Source organism: Oryctolagus cuniculus, chromosome 1 (assembly GCF_051225735.1).
Source record: "Oryctolagus cuniculus isolate XC-2025 breed Fujian yellow rabbit chromosome 1, ASM5122573v1, whole genome shotgun sequence".
Taxonomy (NCBI): Eukaryota; Metazoa; Chordata; class Mammalia; order Lagomorpha; family Leporidae; genus Oryctolagus; species Oryctolagus cuniculus.
In genome coordinates, this window is record NC_142867.1 from 224,759,057 (window position 1) to 224,778,032 (window position 18,976).

General features: G+C 46.3%; 1 protein-coding gene across 2 annotated transcripts in view; it reads right to left on the reverse strand.

Annotated features, from left to right (window-relative positions):
• CDK5RAP2 (CDK5 regulatory subunit associated protein 2) overlaps positions 1-10,944 on the reverse strand; it is a 208,362-nt gene extending 197,418 nt beyond the window's left edge. For both annotated transcript variants that reach the window (XM_017350098.4, XM_089301654.1), the window contains exon 1: positions 10,701-10,944. In XM_017350098.4, coding sequence (XP_017205587.4) covers positions 10,701-10,756 — 56 coding nt within the window. In that variant the 5' untranslated portion in view covers positions 10,757-10,944. The remainder of the gene's footprint in view (positions 1-10,700) is intronic.
• Between the last annotated feature and the right edge of the window lie 8,032 nt (positions 10,945-18,976).

Sequence of the window (18,976 nt, forward strand, 5' to 3'; positions counted from 1 at the left end):
CCCATGTTGGATCATTCTCTCCCTTTTTTATTCAAACAGTATTTTTCACTTTATGTTTCTGTGTGGGAGCAAACTGTTGAAATCTTTACTTAATGTATGCTAAACTGATCTTCTGTATATAAAGAGAATCGAAAATGAATCTTGATGTGAATGGAAGGGGAGAGGGAGCGGGAAAGGGGAGGGTTGCGGGTGGGAGGGACGTTATGGGGGGGAAGCCATTGTAATCCATAAGCTGTACTTTGGAAATTTATATTCATTAAATAAAAGTTTTTTTAAAAAAAAAAAGAAACATACCAGGGGATTCCAATTCAATCCCATCAAGGTGGCATGTACCAATGCCATCTCACTAGTCCCAGTGATCAATTTCTGTTCACAAATGATCATAATGATAGGACTAAGAGCCAAAGGGATCACATAAACAAGAATAGTGTCTATATTGATTCTTAGAGAATATACAAATACAAAAAACTACACACTTGAAGTTTTCCTTAACTATTCCTCACTCCCCTCCTTTCAACCTTTTTCTATATGTTTGTACAGAGACATTGTTTTGTCTTAAAAATAAAATATAATCCAGTTATAAGTATTACTCTGCAATATTCTTCCTCTACTAAAGATGTAACCTAAAGATGTTTTCATGACAGTACAAATAGATCTGCCTTAATATTACTGCTGTTGACTTTCCAGGGGAGACATGGGGAGGTCCCCCACCCACTGAGGAGAGGGGAAAGGAGAGGGCCTGCTCCCTCCTTCACCCTACCTCCCACCCCCCCATCCCAACCATCCCCCCACCCCATCCATCGGTTCACTCCCCAGATATGTGCACGGGTTGGACCTGGGCAGACTGGAATACAATTAAGGTGTAGCAGGAACTCAACTCCTTAAGCCCTCACTGCTGTCTCCCAGGGTCTACATCAGCAGGAAAGCAGAGCCAGGAGCTAGAGAAAGGAATAAAATCTAAGAAATCCAATATGGGATGCAGACATCTTAACCACTAGGCTAAATGCCCACTCCTGCTTCAATATTTTTTACTACAGTTTTTCAAACTTTATTAATCATGATCATGAAAGGAATATATTACCATTAATTCTCGAAATGTTTTCTACTCTCTTTTTTGCAAGATTTATTTATTCATTTGAAAGGCAGAGATACAGGCTGACGCCGCAGCTCACTAGGCTAATCCTCTGCCTGCAGCACCGGCACACCGGGTTCTAGTCCCAGTTGGGGCACCAGATTCTGTCTCAGTTGCTCCCTCTTCCAGTCCAACTCTCTGCTGTGGCCTGGGAGGACGGCCCAAGTGCTTGGGCCCTGCACCTGCATGGGAGACCAGGAGGAAGCACCTGGTTCCTGGCTTCGGTTCGGCGCAGCGTGCTGGCCGTGGTGGCCATTTTGGGGGTGAACCAACGGAAGGAAGACCTTTCTCTCGGTCTCTCTCTCTAACTCTGCCTGACAAAAAAAAAAAAAAAAAAAAGCAGAGATACATAGAAGGGGGGAGAGAGAGGTCTCTTCTCCAAGGACTTCTTCCAAGTCTCCCACATGGGCACAGGGGCCCAAGCATTTTGGCCATCCTCTGCTGACTTCCCAGGCACATTAGCAAGGAGCTGGATGGGAAGTAGAGCAGCTAGGACTCAGAACTAGCACCCATATGGGATGCTGGCACTGAAGGAAGAGGCTTAACCTTTCAACCACAGCACCAGCCCGAAATGTTACATTGAGTTTGGTGAACTACCAATGGCCACAGTCAGAAAGACTCCTGTGAAGGGATGTTGTGTTTGCCCTACTGAGAGTAATTCCATTTATTTCCAAGTTTTCCTCTTATGAATGATGCTGTATGAGTATCCTTATATAGGCCCCACTGTGCAGATAAATGAGGATTTCTCTAAGATAATAAGAAGAGAAATATTTGGGTCAAAACATATTATCATACTTTAAATGAGCAAAGGATTTGAACAAACATTTCTTCAAAGAAAATATGCAAATTACTAATAAGCATATGAAGAGATATTTAACATCATTAGTCACCAGAGAAATGTAAATCAACACCACAGAGACCCCATTTCATACCTCCAAGTATGGCTACAACCAGAAAGACAACAACAAGTGCTGGTGAGGGTGTGAAGTGACTAGAACCCTAAAGAGTGCGGATGGGAGGGACAAAGGGCTGCAGTCACTTAAGACAGAGTTCTGCAGCTCCTCACAAATGCTCAATACTGAGTTACTGTATGACCAGCAATTCTACTCCTGGGGATATGCCCATCAGAAAACACACATCCACACAGAAACCTGGGCACAAATAAAACAGACAAAAATAGACACACCCACCCCCTGGAGAGTAACTAAATAGGTGAGCTTTATGGTCTGTACATTACAAACGTACTTCAAAAAGTTCATGAAAAAGTAGAATTAGGGGTACGTATTTGGCGCAGCAATTAAGGAGTCACTCAGAATGCCTGCGTCCTGGGTCAGAGTGCACGGGTTCAGGTCCTGGCTTCACTCCGGATACTGGCTTCCTGCTAATACACACCCTGGGAGGCAGCTGTGACGGCTCAAGTGGTTGAGTCCCTGCCACCCAGAGAAGAGATCAGGACTGAGTTCCCAGCTCCTGGCTTCAGCCTGGCCCAGCCCCAGCTGTTGTGAACATTTGGGGAGTAAACCAGAAATGGAAGATCTCTGCTCCACCTCTCTGTCTCTCTCTGTCTGTCTGTCTGTCTCTCTCTCTCTCTCTCTCACACACACACACACAGTAAATAAATCAATAAAAACTAGGAGGAAAAAGTGGAGTTTAAAAGAACAAAAAAAAGAAATGCCTATGTCTATCAGTGTTACTGCGAATATAGTTTTGTCAAACTTTGCTTCATACCTTTGTTAAACCAATGCTTAAGAATGCTATTCTACTGGGACCAGCATTGGGGTGTCACAGGTGGAGCTGCCACCTGCAACACTGGCATCCCATGTGGGCACCAATTCTTGTCCTGGCTGCTCCACTTCTGATCCAGCTCCCTGCTGCTGGCATGGAGGATGGCCCAAGTGTTTGGACCCCTGCCACCCATGTGGGGGACCCAAATGAGGCTCCTAGCTCCTAGCTTCAGCCCAGCTGTTTGGGGAGCAGGCCAGCGGAAGAAGGATACCTCTCTCTCTCTCTCTCTCTCTCTCTCTCTCTCTGTCTCTCCCCCCCCCATCTCTCCATTTCTTTCTCTAATTCTACCTTTCCAAATAAATAAATAAATCTTTTTTAAAAAATGTTATACTACTATAGTTACAATGATTTGTGATTACTTTAATATTTACTTTATATGAGTAAATGGCCATCTTTCCATTTAATTATTATTTATAACCCTTGCCAGTATTCCTGCTAAACCAGGGCTTTTTTACTTTTAATTTGTTGAATCTTTTATTTGATGGACCATTAAGCCCTTAACTGTAATGTAAATTAGAAATATTATCTCAAAAACTGAAAAAAAGAGGGGAAGGAAGATCACTACATTGTTTTTAACTGTATCTACAAATTATATTGATTACATTAAAAGCAAAAAATTAAAAGGTAAGTTTATTTTGGCGCAAAAATTTTGAAATCCGTAAAGTTTTTCCATAGTTCTGCATGAACTTTTGAAGACCCCCCCTCCTATATCTCAATACAACTTTTAGGCCTGTTTTGAATGTGAATAGATAACCCCAAATTGTGGTCCCGAGAGACTGTACCAGTTGATATCATATGTGTGCACTTTTCCACAGTGATCATAACACAGTACAGCACGACTATATATGGAGCCTATATTTACACAGTAGTCATTTTTTCCAACAGACACGGAACAAAACAGATTCATTCATCAAATATTTATTGAGCTTCTCCTCTACTCAGCACCAGAGACAGCCCTCGGTGTTAAAAAAAAAATACGATGGAGAGGCCGGCGCCACAGCCCACTAGGCTAATCCTCTGCCTGTGGCGCAGGCACTCCGGGTTCTAGTCCCAGTTGGGGCACCGGTTCTGTCCCAGTTGCTCCAATTCCAGTCCAGCTCTCTGCTGTGGCCTGGGAAGGCAGTGGAAGATGGCCCAAGTACTTGGGCCCTGCACCCATGTGGGAGACCAGGAGGAAGCGCCTGGTTCCTGGCTTCAGTTCAGTGCAACACGCCAGCCGTGGCGGACATTTGGGGGGTGAACCATCGGAAGGAAGACCTTTCTCTCTGTCTCTCTCTCTCACTGTCTAACTCTGCCTGTCAAAAAAAAAAATACGATGGAGAGTGAAACAGACATGCTCCCCTGTCCTCGCTGAGCTTGTATTGACAATTCGGGGTGCTCTCCTAGAACACACCCCAGTCTACAGTATCCCCACCTCCCCGTCCAAGGACAGCCCTCCCACTACCATCAGATCCTCACAGAAATTTCACTCCACCATCCTTTCCCAGGCCTCTTTTTTTTAAGATTTTTTTATTTATTTATTTGAAAGACAGAGTTAGAGAAAGAGGTAGAGACAGAGAGGTCTTCCATCCGCTGGTTCACTCCCCAAATGGCTACAACAGCCAGAACTGAGCCGTTCCAAAGCCAGGAGCCAGGATCTTCTTCTAGGTCTCCCACTTGGGAGCAAGGGCCCAAGCACTTCAGCCATCTTCCACTGCTTTCCCTGGTGCACTCACACAGAGCCGGATTGGAAGTGGAGCAGCCAAGACTGGAACCTGTGCCTACATGGGATGCCAGCACTGTAGCCTGGGGCTTTAACCCAGTGAGCTACAGGCCCCTCCCAGAGCTCCTTCTACAAAAGTACATGAAGACACTCTGCCCATGAAACTATAAACTGTGCTATGAGGAAAACATTTCCTTTTGGTCCACTCCTAATCAGGTAGTAAGCACTCAACGGTCATGTTCTGGAGAACTCTGTGGATAAATAAGCTTGGGCCCAGACCTCAGGAAGCTCACCGCTGCAAAAAGGCAGACTCGTGGGCATGAAAAGAAAAGAATGCACCCACAGCTGTGGGCACTGAGGATCCGTCCAGGAAGCAGTGCATCGTGGTAAGAATATAACAAAAGTAGCTGGCATTTACCGTCCTCCCCGACAAGCGGCAGGCGCTTAAAAACCTCACTTCATCCATGTAACCATCCAATCAAACAGGCACTGTCATCAATCACAGAGAAACTGATGTTCTGAAGGGTTAGTTGACTTACTCGCAGCAACATCTTGAGGTGAGTGTTGAGCTCTGTGGCTAGAACACCACTTGGGGTGCCCACATCCCATATCTGAGTGCCTGGATCAAGTGCTGGCTCCACTTTCAATCCAGCTTCCTGCTATTGCACATCCTGGGAGGCATCAGGTAATGGCTCAAGTACTCGGGCCCCAGTGTAGAGACCAAACGGAAGACCCAGACAGAGTTCCCAGCTCCTGGCTTGGACCTGGCCCAGTCCCTGCTGTTGTAGGCATTTTGGGAATGAACCAGCAAATGGAAGATACTTCCCTCCCCCACCTCTCTCCACCTTTCAGGTAAAGTGAAAACAAACCAAAAATTTTTAAAAGCAACACATCCACTAACTGGCTGACCCAGGATTCAAACCTTGTCACCTTGACTCCAGAACCCTGGTTCTTTTCACACCAGCAGGCAACACAAGAAAGGGCCTTGGCTTGGGCACAGTCCCTGGGGCCAAAATCTGGGCCTAAGTCTCACAGGTCTAGGGCTATCTGGGGCTCCCAGGGGTGACAATGTCTAGAGGAAATGACACGCACTGACCTAATTCACCAAAAGTCTAGGGACAACTTGGACACTAATTTAGACTTTAAAACTAGCCTTGGAAACTACCAAACAGAACAGTGCTCAGAAAGTCGCATATGAGAATAATTTCCCTTTAGGGATTTTTCTCTTCCATTGTGATCACCCAATGGAGTGTGTCTCCCTCTCCCCTCTCCACTCTCTCCTCTCTCCCCCTCCCATCTCTGCTACTCTTTAAGGGCCAGCTCAAGTGCTAGGAGCTCTGTAAAATCCTCTGAGAATCCAGTCAGTCAGAACTGGTTCAGAGAACCAGTGGAAAGGCAGGACAGGGGACTGAGAACCAGGCTGTGGAGTCAGTAAACTTGGATTTGAATCATGATTCGATTGTGCACTTCTTGCATCATCCCAGACCATTCACTGTGCCTCTGTGAGGGGACAACACCATCACTGTCTGTTCAGTGAATTAACAGTCACTGAGCCCCTATTATGTACCAGGTACCCAGGTAGCAACTGGGTGACAGAGATGGACAAAATGCAGTCCCTGTTCTCAAATGGGTCACAGTCTTATCTGAAAGACAGATAAGTTAACAGCCAACGCCTACAGTATCCAGTACAGGAGCCACTGACCACAGGTACCTATTTTAACAACTGAAATGTGGTTAGTGCAAATGGAGACACACCGTAAGTCTAAAACTCAGACTGAATTTCAAAGACTTAGCAAGATTTTTAAAAATGGGAAATATCTCATTAAAAAGTTTTTCTATTGAATACAAGTTAGAATGATAATACAGGTTGAGAATCCCTTATTCAAAGTGCTTGGGACTTAAAGCATTGCAGATTTTTTTGGATTTTGAACTATTTGCATATCCATGAGATACCTTGGGGATGAGACCCAAGTCTAAACACTGAAATTCATATATGCCATACCCATATAGCCTGAAGATAATGTCATAAAATATTTTAATGCCCTGCATTTTGCTTTTTGTTTTAAAGATTTTTTTTATCTCTTTGAAAGTCAGAGTTACACAGGGAGAGGAGAAGAGAGAGAGAGAGGGAGGGAGGAAGGGAGGGAGGGGGGTTGGGAGGGAAGGAAGGAGAGAGAGAGAAAGAAAGAGAGAGATGTCCTCCCTCCACTGGTTCACTTCCCAACTGACTACAATGGCCCGAGCTGCACTGACCCAAAGCCAAGAGCCAGGAGCTTCCTCTGGGTCTTCCCATGTGTGTGTAGGGGCCCAAGAACCTGGGCCATCTTCTACTGCTTTCTCAGGCCACAGCAGAGAGCTGGATCAGAAGTGGAGCAGCCAGGACTCGAACCAGCGCCCATATGGGATGTTGGCACTGCAGGTGGCGGTTTTACCTGCTATGCCACAGCACTGGCCCCAATGCCCAGCATTTTGACTTTGACCTGTCACACGAGGTCACATGTGGAATTTTCCAATTGTGGCAACATGTCAATGCTCAAAAAGTTTCAAGTGTAGGAGCATTTTAAATTTCTGATTTCCCAATTTGAGATGCTCAACTTGCATATGGAAATATTAGCTTAAATAAAATATATTACTAGGCTGGCGTCGTGGCACAGTAGGTTAATCCTCCACCTGCAGCGCCAGAATCCCATATTGGCACCGGTTCTAGTCCCGGCTGCTCCTCTTCCAATCTGGCTCTCTGCTGTGGCCTGGGAAAGCAGTACAAGATGGCCCAAGTCCTTGGGCCCCTGCACCCATGTGAGAGACCTGGAAGAAGTTCCTGACTCCCAGCTTCAGATTGGCACAGCTCTGGCCATTGCAGCCATTTGGGGAGTAAACCAAGGGAAGGAAGATCTCTCTCTCTGCCTCTGCCTCTCACTGTTTGTAACTCTACCTCTCAAATAAATAAAATCTTTAATAAAATATATTACTAATTCTACCTATTTTAATTTGCTTTTTAAAATACTGCTTCTAGAAAACTTTTAATTATAGACATGGCCTACATTGTATTTCTGTTGGGCAGCACTGGTCAATCAAATTCAGTGAAGCCATCAAGGGCTGGAGTAAGGCCACTAACAGGTGAGGGTGGCCAGAAGGGTAGAGGGCACAGATGGGGAGAGGGAGTGTCAGCAAGCTTGCTAGCAGTGATGTCTGAGACCTGAGACATGGCAGGCATGAGTAAGGCCAAGGGCAGTCAGGAGGGCCCCCCACGCAGCAGGAGCAACAAGTGCGCAGGCTCAATGTGAGGAAGGACAAGGCAAGACCAAGGGTGACAGATTCTGGCAGCCAGGCATAAGGTGAAGGGGAGGAGACATGGGTAGGGAATTAGAGAGAAAGGAGGCTAGAGAGGCACACCGGGCCAGACCATGAAGAATTCTGGAAATCACATTAAAGAGCTTCATCCTGATGACAGGGAGGAGCTGGGGAAGATGCAGACAGATTAACTATCAGGAAGTGTGCAACACCCCGGTCCTGCAAAGGCAGGGAGAAGAGGGAAAGGAGAGTATTTGCTGATCTGTTGAGTAAACTCATTTTAATCCTTATGCTAATCCTGGGCTTAGCACAAACCCATTTTATAGATGATGAAAATTGAAGTTAAAAGAGGATGAGTGACTTATCAAGGTCACAGGGTAAAGTAGCAGAACTGGGATTCAAACTGAGCTAGGTCTGGGTCCCAAAGCCAAGTATTTGGTCAACCAGCACTGAGATGAGAGTGGCGCCAGCTGAGAGAGTAATGGGCTTTATCCTCATGGCAATAAAAAGTGTTCAAAGTACTTAGCAGCAGACTGTGGGGATCAGATTTATATTTAATAGTTTTCCAATCCAGTTAAGAAATGGGCAAAGGACTTGAACAGGCATTTTTCAAGAGATAATACAAACGGCCAACAGACACATGAGAAAATGCTCGGGATCACTAGCCATCAGGGAAATGCAAATCAAAACCACATGAGGTTTCACCTCACCCCCAGTTAGAATGGCCCTCATAAGAAATCAACAAACAATAAATGCTGGCAAGGATGTGGGGAAAATGGAAACCCAGCTCACTGCTGATGAGGATGTATTTCAATGCAGCCACTGTGCTAGGATGGAGATACCTCAGAAATCTAAATACAGACCTGCCATATGACCCAGCCATCCACTCCCAGGAATTTTCTCAAATGAAATGAAATCTGCGTATCAAAGAGTGATCTGTACCCTCATGTTTATTGCAACTTATTTCACAACAGCTAAGATACAGAATCAACTCAGATGCCCATCAACTAAAGACTGGATAAAGAAATTATTCTATATATATACTATAGAATACTATACAGCAGTTAAAAAAATGAAGTCCTTTCATTTGCAACAAAATGGATGCCACTGGAAACCATTATAGTTAGTGAAATAAGCCAGTCCCAAAGTGACAAATATCATGTTTTCCCTGATCTATATAACTAATAGAGTACCTAAAAGGTAATCTATAGAAGTAAAATTGACATTTTGAAACTTGATATTTGTTTACAGGCCTTTACTGTTGAGGAACAGTGCTTTTTTTCTTCATACTATTTGTTGAACTCTTCACTTAGTTTAGGGTTAATCTTATGAGTACAAAGTTAACGGAAAACAGATATTTGTAAAAATTAAGAATAGGAATAAGAGAGGGAGGAGGAAGAAGGGTGGGAGTGTGGGCAGGAGGAAAGGTCGGGGAGGAAGTATTAGTATGTTCCTGAATCTGCATATAGGAATACATGAAATTTGTATACCTTAAATAATTTTTTAAAAAGCTAGCCATATTCTAAAAAAAAAAAATAGAGTTTTCAAGCTGCAGTATTAACAACTGCTGGTGGTTAAAGGAAGCCAGAACAGTACAGGTGAGAGGCAGTGGTAGTAAGTGGTGGTTAAGATGAAGAGAAGGGACATAACGAACTTCCACAAAGATCTGATTAGGCAAAAGCTGCAAAGAGCTTTGTACGTGATACACAGAGTACGCATCTTCCAGATTTGCCCAGGACACCACCGCTGGATTCCTACCTTGCTGTTCAGGCACACATACTGACTGTGCCCAAGTTACTCTTAAAAGCATCCAGTTTACACATTAAATAACAATTTCATTCACTAAGAATCTATTGAGCAAAAGCAGCAGCCTGTCCCTAGGAAAACTAGGTAAGCAGTGTGGGTTCCGTCAGGACTCTCCTCCCCTTCCTTCCATCTACTCTCCCATCAGGACCCAGGTACAACCCGAGACCCAGCCCAGAGCAGTCTAGGACCCAAGCAGAACCTCCTGCCACAAGAGACCCCAGCCCCACCAGCAATGGGGACTTGGAAGGCCACTCTCAGCCATTAGTCCTCAATCTCCATCACTACTGATCATAGTAAGGACAATGGCAACACGAGAGCATTTTTCCGCACTCATTGTATGCCAGGTACTAACTACACTTGCCCAGTGAACTGCCTCTTTCAATCTTCACCCCATTCTGCTGCGTGGATATTAACACCGGCCCACTGTGCAGATGGGAAATCAGATTCAGTCACTTTACCAAGGCCACCAGATGACTAATTTATAAGTCTGGATTTGAATCCAGTTCTAACTCCAGCCAAGGAACTTAAACACTGTACTTCACTGCTTCCATCCTCCGTCGCGACTCTGTGACCTTAATAAGAAAAGTCTGGGCGCTGGCACTACCTCCCCCACGATGAAAGCAAACCCGTGCCCAGGGTGAGCCATCAAACACCCTCAAGACCCCCGTCCCACAACCAGCCCCCAACTACTAGCATACTCCAAGTGGTCCCCCTCGGCCTGCTCTTTCAGAAAGCCCCTTAACCCGGCTTTCACCTCCTCTTCCAAGAGCGCCCCAAAACAACAGAAGCGAGTGTGAGGCCAGTGGGGACCCCCACACGATCAACGCAAAGCCTCCCTCCGTAAAAGAACCTGAAGTAGGCAGGCATACACACACACTGCCCGGGACCACACACTCCAACACCCGCAAGAGCAAACCCCAGGGCCCCATCAGCGGAGAGCCCAGCCTGATGACCGCGAACCCCCTCGCTGTGCCCGGGCCGCACCTGCAGCCGCTGAGCGTCCCAGGGAGGCTGACGTCCTCTTCCAACACCGAGTCCATAGTGGATGAAAAGGCGATGGTGGCGCTGGTGCCTGTGGGGGCGGCGCCACTGGTTGCCCCCGCTGTGGCGACCCGCCCGTCTCCCCCGGTCCCCGCCCCCCTTCCAACCCAGCTCTTGTTCTGACTCCCGCGGCGCCGCTGGAATTCAAACCACAGCGGCCGCCATATTTCCCGGCGCTTCTTCCTGCGGAAACAAGGCGGGGCCACGGACGCGCGCTGTGAAGCCAACCTGCGGCGGCGAGAGGCAGGGCAGGGAAGCGGGGATGGGCGCCATCTTAACTAAGGGCAGAACGTCGGCGCTTTAGCCCATAAAACTAACGAAAGAGAAGGAGCTGCCATTTTTTATGAGGGCATTCCCGCAGGAGCCCGCAGGTGCCATCTTTGTTGAGGGCAAAAACTGGCTGTGGTCCGTTAGTTTAAGCGGGAGATGGGAATACAGTTCCTATGGGAACTTCAGAGTTCCTGAGGCGGTATTTGCTTTTCTAGAATGATGACTCTTTGGATCTGTGTCTCCAAAAGGCTCCCACCCATATACTAAGATGCTGATTCACTTTAGAAAAATCCTACCTGTGGAATCCTAGTTGTTTGCACACGTAGTTTGAAACAAATGGTTCCTCCCTCCGATACAAGGGGTCAGACTCCACTCCAAGCTCGCACTTAGTGGTCCTTTATTACCATTACTACTAAAACGCGCCTGCAATAGCTAAACCAAGGCTCGAAAGGAGTGATTCCCCCCTTAGTAATATGCACTAAGTCTGTGAACTGGAGCCAGATCCGTGGCTCCTGCCAACTAAATGAGGACTCTCCTGAGGCTGGCATTGTGCTACAGCAGGTTAAGCCCACCTCCCATATCAGAGGGCCCACAGAGTGCCTGATTCTAGTCCCAGCTAGTGCACTTTCAATCCAGCTTCCTGTTAATGCATGCCCTGGGAGGTAGCAAGGTGATGGTTCAAGTACTTGAATCCCTGCCACCCACCTGGGAGACTCGGATGCAGTTCTTGGCCCAGCCCTGACTGTCGTGAGCATTTGAGGAGTGAAAAAGCAGGTAGAAGATCTCTGGCAGAAGATCTCTCCTTTCCTCTCTCCTCTCCTCTCCTCTCCTCTCCTCTCCTCTCCTCTCCTCTCCTCTCCTCTCCTCTCCTCTCCTCTCCTCTTCTCTTCTTCCCTCCTCCTCTTCTCTCCCCTCCCTCAGCATTAGTGAGGCTTTCAGAGCCCAGCCTCTGCACTTGTCCCTCTTCCTTCTGCAGACCCTCAGCCACCACCAGAATCAGTCAACAGCAATAGCCCGAAAGAGGGAGTGGGCTTGGCACCCGGCATGCACTGCCCCAGGGAAGGAGCGGTCCTTGAAGCCCCAGAACCAAGCCTCCTGACCACTGCTAGATTCAGTCCAGATCAGTGTGTCCGAAAGCAAGGCGGTGTCAAGATTCCCACCCTGCCCCTCTAGATGACACTGTCACCTCGGCAGACCACTTCTCTCTGGATCTGTTTCCACATATGCTAAATGAGTGGGTTGAACTAACGGCTCGGGATCTTACAGTGCTGGCACTGATTTTCTCTTTCAAAGCTGCTAACACAACCAACCCTTTTCTGATGAGTGAAGCTGAGTTACAAATCCTGTCTTTCTAAATGAAGAAACCAACTTTGCACCCAGCACATGAAAGTTCTTGGGTGGGGCAGCGGGGGGTGGGGGGAGGGGTGACAAAAGGAAGAGGACTCACACATCCTGAGCACTTTATGAGTCAGGCAAGTCATACGCACTGCCTCATTTAACCCTCCAAATGCCCTTCCGTAGGAAGTGCTGCTGTTATACCTGTTTCCCTTACACTTGAGAGGAGTGACTGATCCCAAAGAAGGTGTAAACAACTTACTCAAGATCCCACTGCTGGCAAGTTCCAGAGATCTGAGCCCAGATCCCGCTATACTCCAATGTGCTGATGTTTCAGACAGCCTTTCTTCCACATTTGTTTTTCTCTACTTTAGAATTTAGGATTAGGGAGAGAGGTCTACATCCAGACAATGGTATTAAGGGATGTGTTCCCCATGCTCTATTCCTTCTTAGTGTGGTCAGCCTCATCGCCTTACTGGAGATCTGTTGTGTGGATTCTGACTCCAACTTATACTATGACCTAGAGTCCCTGCCCCTTGCTGCACCTTGGACCTGTTGTGTGTAAAGTGGGGTGGCCACTGTCAGGCTACCCAGCCGTAATATCCAGTTAGATACTTTAGAAACTACTAAGAAGAACGAACCTGAAAGAAGGTCTCATTATGATTAACCTATTGCCCTGTTCAGGAAGTCCATATTCCTGGGTTATGCACTGAACCCTGTAGTGAGGCTGGAAACTGAAAATAGAATCAATTGCACAAAGGAAGAGCTATTTAGGAAGTTGTTGTTCCTGCTACTATAGTGATTTCATGGTCGGGGACAGAGGCCTTTGCCCAATCTCTGTCTCACTTTGGCTCTTCTTTCTGCCAAACTTGGAGGTGACGTCACTGCCACCAGCTGTTTGGGCTCTCTGAAGCCATCTCCCTGACAACAGTCACCCAGCTACAAAGCTGGCCATTATTGTTCCTTGGACGGGATCATATCAAATGGCTGGGAAGAAGTAGCTTGCTGCCAGATGTTTTTCATTTGGGCAGAACACTCCCGAAGTCTTAGCAGCTCAAGACACTTGAGCTGCCACTACCAACAGCAAGAGTAATTTGTTACATGATTAATGCATATGAATTGCTACTTTGCAAAAATCCATTTCTATCCTCCCCGCACCGTGGGGGCAGATTGGGGTGAATCCTTTGCTCTGTGGATAAAGAAACAGAGGCTCAGAGAGGGAGAGAAATTTGCCCAAGGCCACGTTGCTTTCTTTCCTTCTGCTTTCCACTTCGAAATAATTTCAGACTTAGAAAAAAGTTGCTAAAATGATGCAAAAAAAAAAAAAAAACCCTTCACCTAACTTCCTAAAATAGTAGCATCTCACATAATCATGGCACAATGGTCAAAAGCAAGAAATTACATTGGCACAATACTACTTACTAAAGACTTTGCTTAAATTAACTAGTTTGGGCATTGCTGTCCATTCTCTGATCCACGATTTCACATCACATCGTTCTCACATCTCTGTCAATCTCTGGCGGTTTTTCTGTCTTTGTCTTCCAGGGCAGTGACACTTTCTAGACGTTCTTGCCAGTTTTTTGGGAGGATGTTCCTCCTTTGGGGTTTGTGCGGTGTTCCCTCACGATTAGATCGAGCTTGTGCACTCTGGAAACGACATCAAAAAAGAAATGCCGTGCCTCTCCAGGGTGCAGATCAGGAGGCACCACCTCGTTAATTGGTGGTGTTAATTCTGATCTCTTGATTACAGTGGTATCTACCACGTTTCTCCACTTTGCAATGACTATTTTTCATTTTGCAGTTAATAATCTTGGGGTTGCAACAAAGCCTTTATCCCTAATGCCTTCAATTTGAACTTTACCAGTCCCCAGTCTCTCTCACTTAGCTTGCTGTTCCACTGACTTCAATAATGGAGTGATTACAAGTGGACTCCTTACTAAAGATTAACTCACTAACTCAGAGCTGGGGAAGCTTTTTTCTGCTAAAGGCCATTTGTATATTTATAATGTCATTCACGGGCCATACAAAATTGTCAACTTAAAAATTAGCCTGCTAGATTTATTGAGTTTCAAGCCCCATCTGTGGTTGCCTTGGCAGGGCCAGACCAAATAATTTTGCAGGCCTTGTAGTCCTGCAGACCAGACTTTCCTCACCCCTGCACAAATTAAGGGAATGGGACAAGAGCCAGGCTTGCCCTCCAGAACTCCTGATTGTAGGACACAGAATTCAGTGATCACCGCTCTAACATCAGACACCAGACTCTGTTTGGGGATATCTTGCAGGAGCTTTAAGCGCTGATGAGACAAAGTAATCAACCATCTCCCTGCAGATGCCAAACAGGCCAGAGCCCACTCAGCCATCACAGCATCTTTAGAAGATCACACTGGCCTCCTGTCACCGCTGACCAGTCCAGTACAAGCACTGTGGACCAACCAGAGGCCCACACATGAGCTGATCACTCTCTGTTGAACCCCCCACTTTAACCCATCAGATTCACCACCCTAATCCTCGGCAGAGCCCAGGAATTGAGCAATAGCTGCTGGCTTCTTGCTCTGCGCATTGCAAGTGAGCCCCCACTTTCTTCCACCACCCCCATGTCAGTGATTGACTTGCTCTGTGCTGGGTGAATGGACTGAGTTGTGGGGATTCTTTAACAATTCTTCCAACCAGTTTTTGGGTGTTCTAGAGCGTGGGAAAATATTGGAGGCTATGTCTTCTGTTTGCCATACTCCACTCACAGATTCTATCATCCATGTATATTTCTTATTCACAACAATCATTACAGGGCTATTGCCCATTGGTAGTTCTCTCTTTTCATAATTGCTTCCATATTTATTCATTGGAATTTTGCAAGGAAGAGTTTTCTAGTCTCTCATTTATTCATGTATTCAGTTGTTAAGTTGCACCAGTAAGGACTTGTATTTTATGTGTTGTAGTCCAGTATTATCATTTTTTAGTTATACCATTTGTCCTAGACGTGGCCAGGTGAGGCTTGTAACATGCAGCTATGCCTTGGTTCAAACCAAGACCTGTCTGGTCCAGCGTCAGCAGGATTTCTGACCAATCTGCCTCCTTACTCTCCAGAACTCTTCCCAACCCATTCTCAACATTAGAAGTCTTTATTAAGGACCAGTTCCTGGGGCCAGTGCTGTGGCGCAGTGGGTTAATGCCCTGGCCTGATCCCAGGTTAATGCCCTGGCGCCGGTATCCCATAGGGGTGCCAGTTCGAGACCCAGCTGCTCCACTTCATGCGCAGCTCTCTGCTATGGCGTGGGAAAGCAGTAGAAGATGGCTCAAGTCCTTGGGCCCCTGCACCCGTGTAGGAGAGGCTCCTGGCTCCTGGCTCCAGGCTTCGGATCAGCACAGCTCTGGGCATTGCGGCCAATTGGGGAGTGAACCATCGGATGGAAGACCTCTCTCTCTTTCTGCCTCTCCTCTCTCTGTGTAACTCTGACTTTCAAATAAATAAATAAACCTTAAAAAAAAAAAGGCCCAGTTCCCAACCAGTCCCGTGTCCCCTCCATGCTTTTCATTACTAAGCCCTGGTGCCTTTGATCATCCCAGTAACACAGCCAGATCCCCATGTATGCAAACCCAGGAGCTGACTGGAAGGGGGCCAAGGGCTCCTGGAGAAATTACACTGAGATGCCATGGAGCGGTTTCAAGCATGCTCCCTGGCTACACATTGGAAAATGTAAAATGGCAATAGCTCTAGGCACACAAGGGTAATTGAATTAATCTGTTGGCTGGCCATTTTGCAGATTAAAAGGAGCACATGACGTCTTACGACTTGCAGGATAGAATAGGAAACTCTGCCTCACCTTTAGAGGCAGAGTCCACGTGGAGGGAGCAGGCCAGCACCAAGGGAGGGAGGAGCACAGCGGCTGCCATGCCCGCAGTCCCTCCTTCCTCACAGGGCCAAATGCCAGGCTGCTTTGCCTTTGTATCTGTCCTCCTGTCTGACTGGCGCATCACCAGGCACCCTACACAGCTTGTGCCCGGCGTAACTACTACCAAACAGCGAGCGGAGGCTGGGCTTCACTCAGTGCAATGCTGGGCTTGGCAAGCGGTGAGCTCTTTCCAAAGAAAAGATGCCTCTTTCCAAACACCCAAAGGAACCATAGAAGCTAGTGGTTCTCAGTCTAAAGTAGCTTTCCTTGCCCTTCTCTGCACAATTCCCAGAGTCCTCCCAACCAGTGTTTAACAGAAAATTTTGGGGTCCAGCCTGGTATGCATCCACCTCTCCGGATTCCCAGAACCCCCTGAGCCTGTCTTCCTTCTGACACTCACACAACTTTCTAGTTTTCTATTAACTGGAATGTCTCTCCTGTTACACTGTGAGTTCTTTGAAAACAGGACTTTATTTTAAATCATTTTTTAAAAATTTTTCGTTTATTTTAAAATCAAAGTTACAGAGAGACAGGGAGAGACAGAGAGAGAAACAGATATTTTATCCTCTGGTTCACATCCCAGATGGCTGCAATGGCCAAGGTTGGGCCAGGCCAAAGCCAGGAGCCAGGAGCTTCATCTGGGTCTCCTGTGTGGGCGGCAGGGGCCCAAACACTTATGCCATCTTCTGCTGCTTTTCCCAGGCCATTAGCAGGGAACTGGATCACAAGTGGAACCACTAGCATGGGAATTGGTTGCCCATATGAGATGCCAATGTTGCAGGCAGTGACTTAACCTACCACACCACACTCTGGCCCTTAAATTAGTTTTATTGAGATGGAATTTACATGCAATAAAATACACCTACTTTGAACACATATTCTGATGAGCTTTGACAAATTTATACACACACCACCATAACCAAGATACAGAAGGCGGGGGTTGCAGTACAGCAGGTTAACCTGCTACTTGAAATCCCTAAATCTCCTATCAGAGGGGCAGGGATGGAGTCCCAGCTGCACTTGAGATCCAGTTTCCTAGTGATACACCTGGAAGGCAGCAGGTGATTGCTCAAGTAGTTGGGTCTCTGTCACTCACATGGGAAACCCAGGAGTTCCTGGCTCCCAGCTTTGGCCTGGCCTGGCCCAGCCCTGGCTGTTGAAGGCATTTGGGGAGTAAAAAGCAGGTGGAAGATCTCTCTCTCTCTCTCTCTCTCTCTCTCTCCCTCTCCCCTCCCAGCCACACCCAGCCTTTGAAATAAACAACCATAAATAAACAAACATTTTTTAAAGATACAGAACAGTAGTCTCTGAAAGAACTTTCTGGAATGATGGAAATATTCTAGACTTGTGGTATCCAACTTTGTACCCAGTACCCCATGAGGCTGTTGAACTTTGGCAGTGTGGCTAGATGACTAAGAAACTAAAGTTTTAAATTTTTGTCTTAAATAACTTAAATTGAAATAGCCACAGAAGCCTAGTGGCTACTGCATTAGCATAGCTATAAAACATCTCCATCACCCCAAAAAGTTCCCTGGTGATCTAGTCCAAGTCAATCTTCCTTCCAGCTCAGGAAATCACCAACCTACTTTCCTGTCATTTAAGATGTGTTTTTCCACAGTTTTGTGTAATGGGAACTATACAACATGTTCCTTTCATGTCTGGCTTCTTTGGAGAACAGGAACTTCCAATTTGGTGTCCTAGGATCTATTGTGGTGCATGGCAGATAACAGGTGCTTAATAAATGCTGGTGAAAAAAAGATGAATTAATGAGTCTCAGCCAGAATTAATGATCTTATCCACAAAGACCCTTTTTTCCCATCTAACAGAATGTGGCGTGAAAGAGGCCTTTCCAGGGAACAGTTAACAAACTGTCTTGGATGTTTCCATGGAAAAACTGAACTCCAGGTGCGGTCAGTGGCCTGCCTACTTCTCTCTGTCCGTACATTTGTAACAGAACATGGATTACAGCCTAAATGTGCAGACTCCCAAAAACAATAGCAATTCAGCCTAGAAAAAGAATCTCATTTCCTTCCTTCCAAATTCACTGAAAGCCTAGGAGTAGCCTTACTCCAACAATGAGTTGTAGACTGACTTTCTAGTCAGAAAACAGGCCCCCTGCTACCTGAACTGATTCTCCACACTAGGGAAAGAACAACACTGCATTTTCTGTAAAGTTTTGTTGCAAACTAAAAGGAAAGCCATCATTCACTGTAGGCCTTGCATGTGCCAGAATGCTTCATCTGTAGGCGGTCAATTAATCTCATGCCCACTCTAACAGGTCAGAGTAGTTATTCTTTTGACAGGGGAAGACAATAGGACAGAGAGTCATATATTAAGTTGCCCAAGATCCCACGGTTGTGAAGCCAGCTCTCAAACCCACACCCCTCTGCTCTCAAAGCTGAGATCTGTCCTGCAAGCTTCTGTCTTCTGGGAGCCAGAGAAAGAGATTGCCTGTTGGTGGTCCAATATGTGTCTTTAAATTAGATAGTAACAGCTCATTAATACACGCTGTTGATGGCTGGGAACTTCACAGCTAGCCAAGTTGGGTGTCAGTTGTTACCCTAGCCTTTAGTCTATGGTTTTCTGATATATTTCTACTTCCTTCTTGGTATGCTTAACTGATATTTTAATCCTTAATTGTGAGGTTTGGTCATTTCTTTCTTTTAATACAAAAGGGTGAGATTCAGATTATAAATTAATGAACTTACTCCTTACCCACAACAG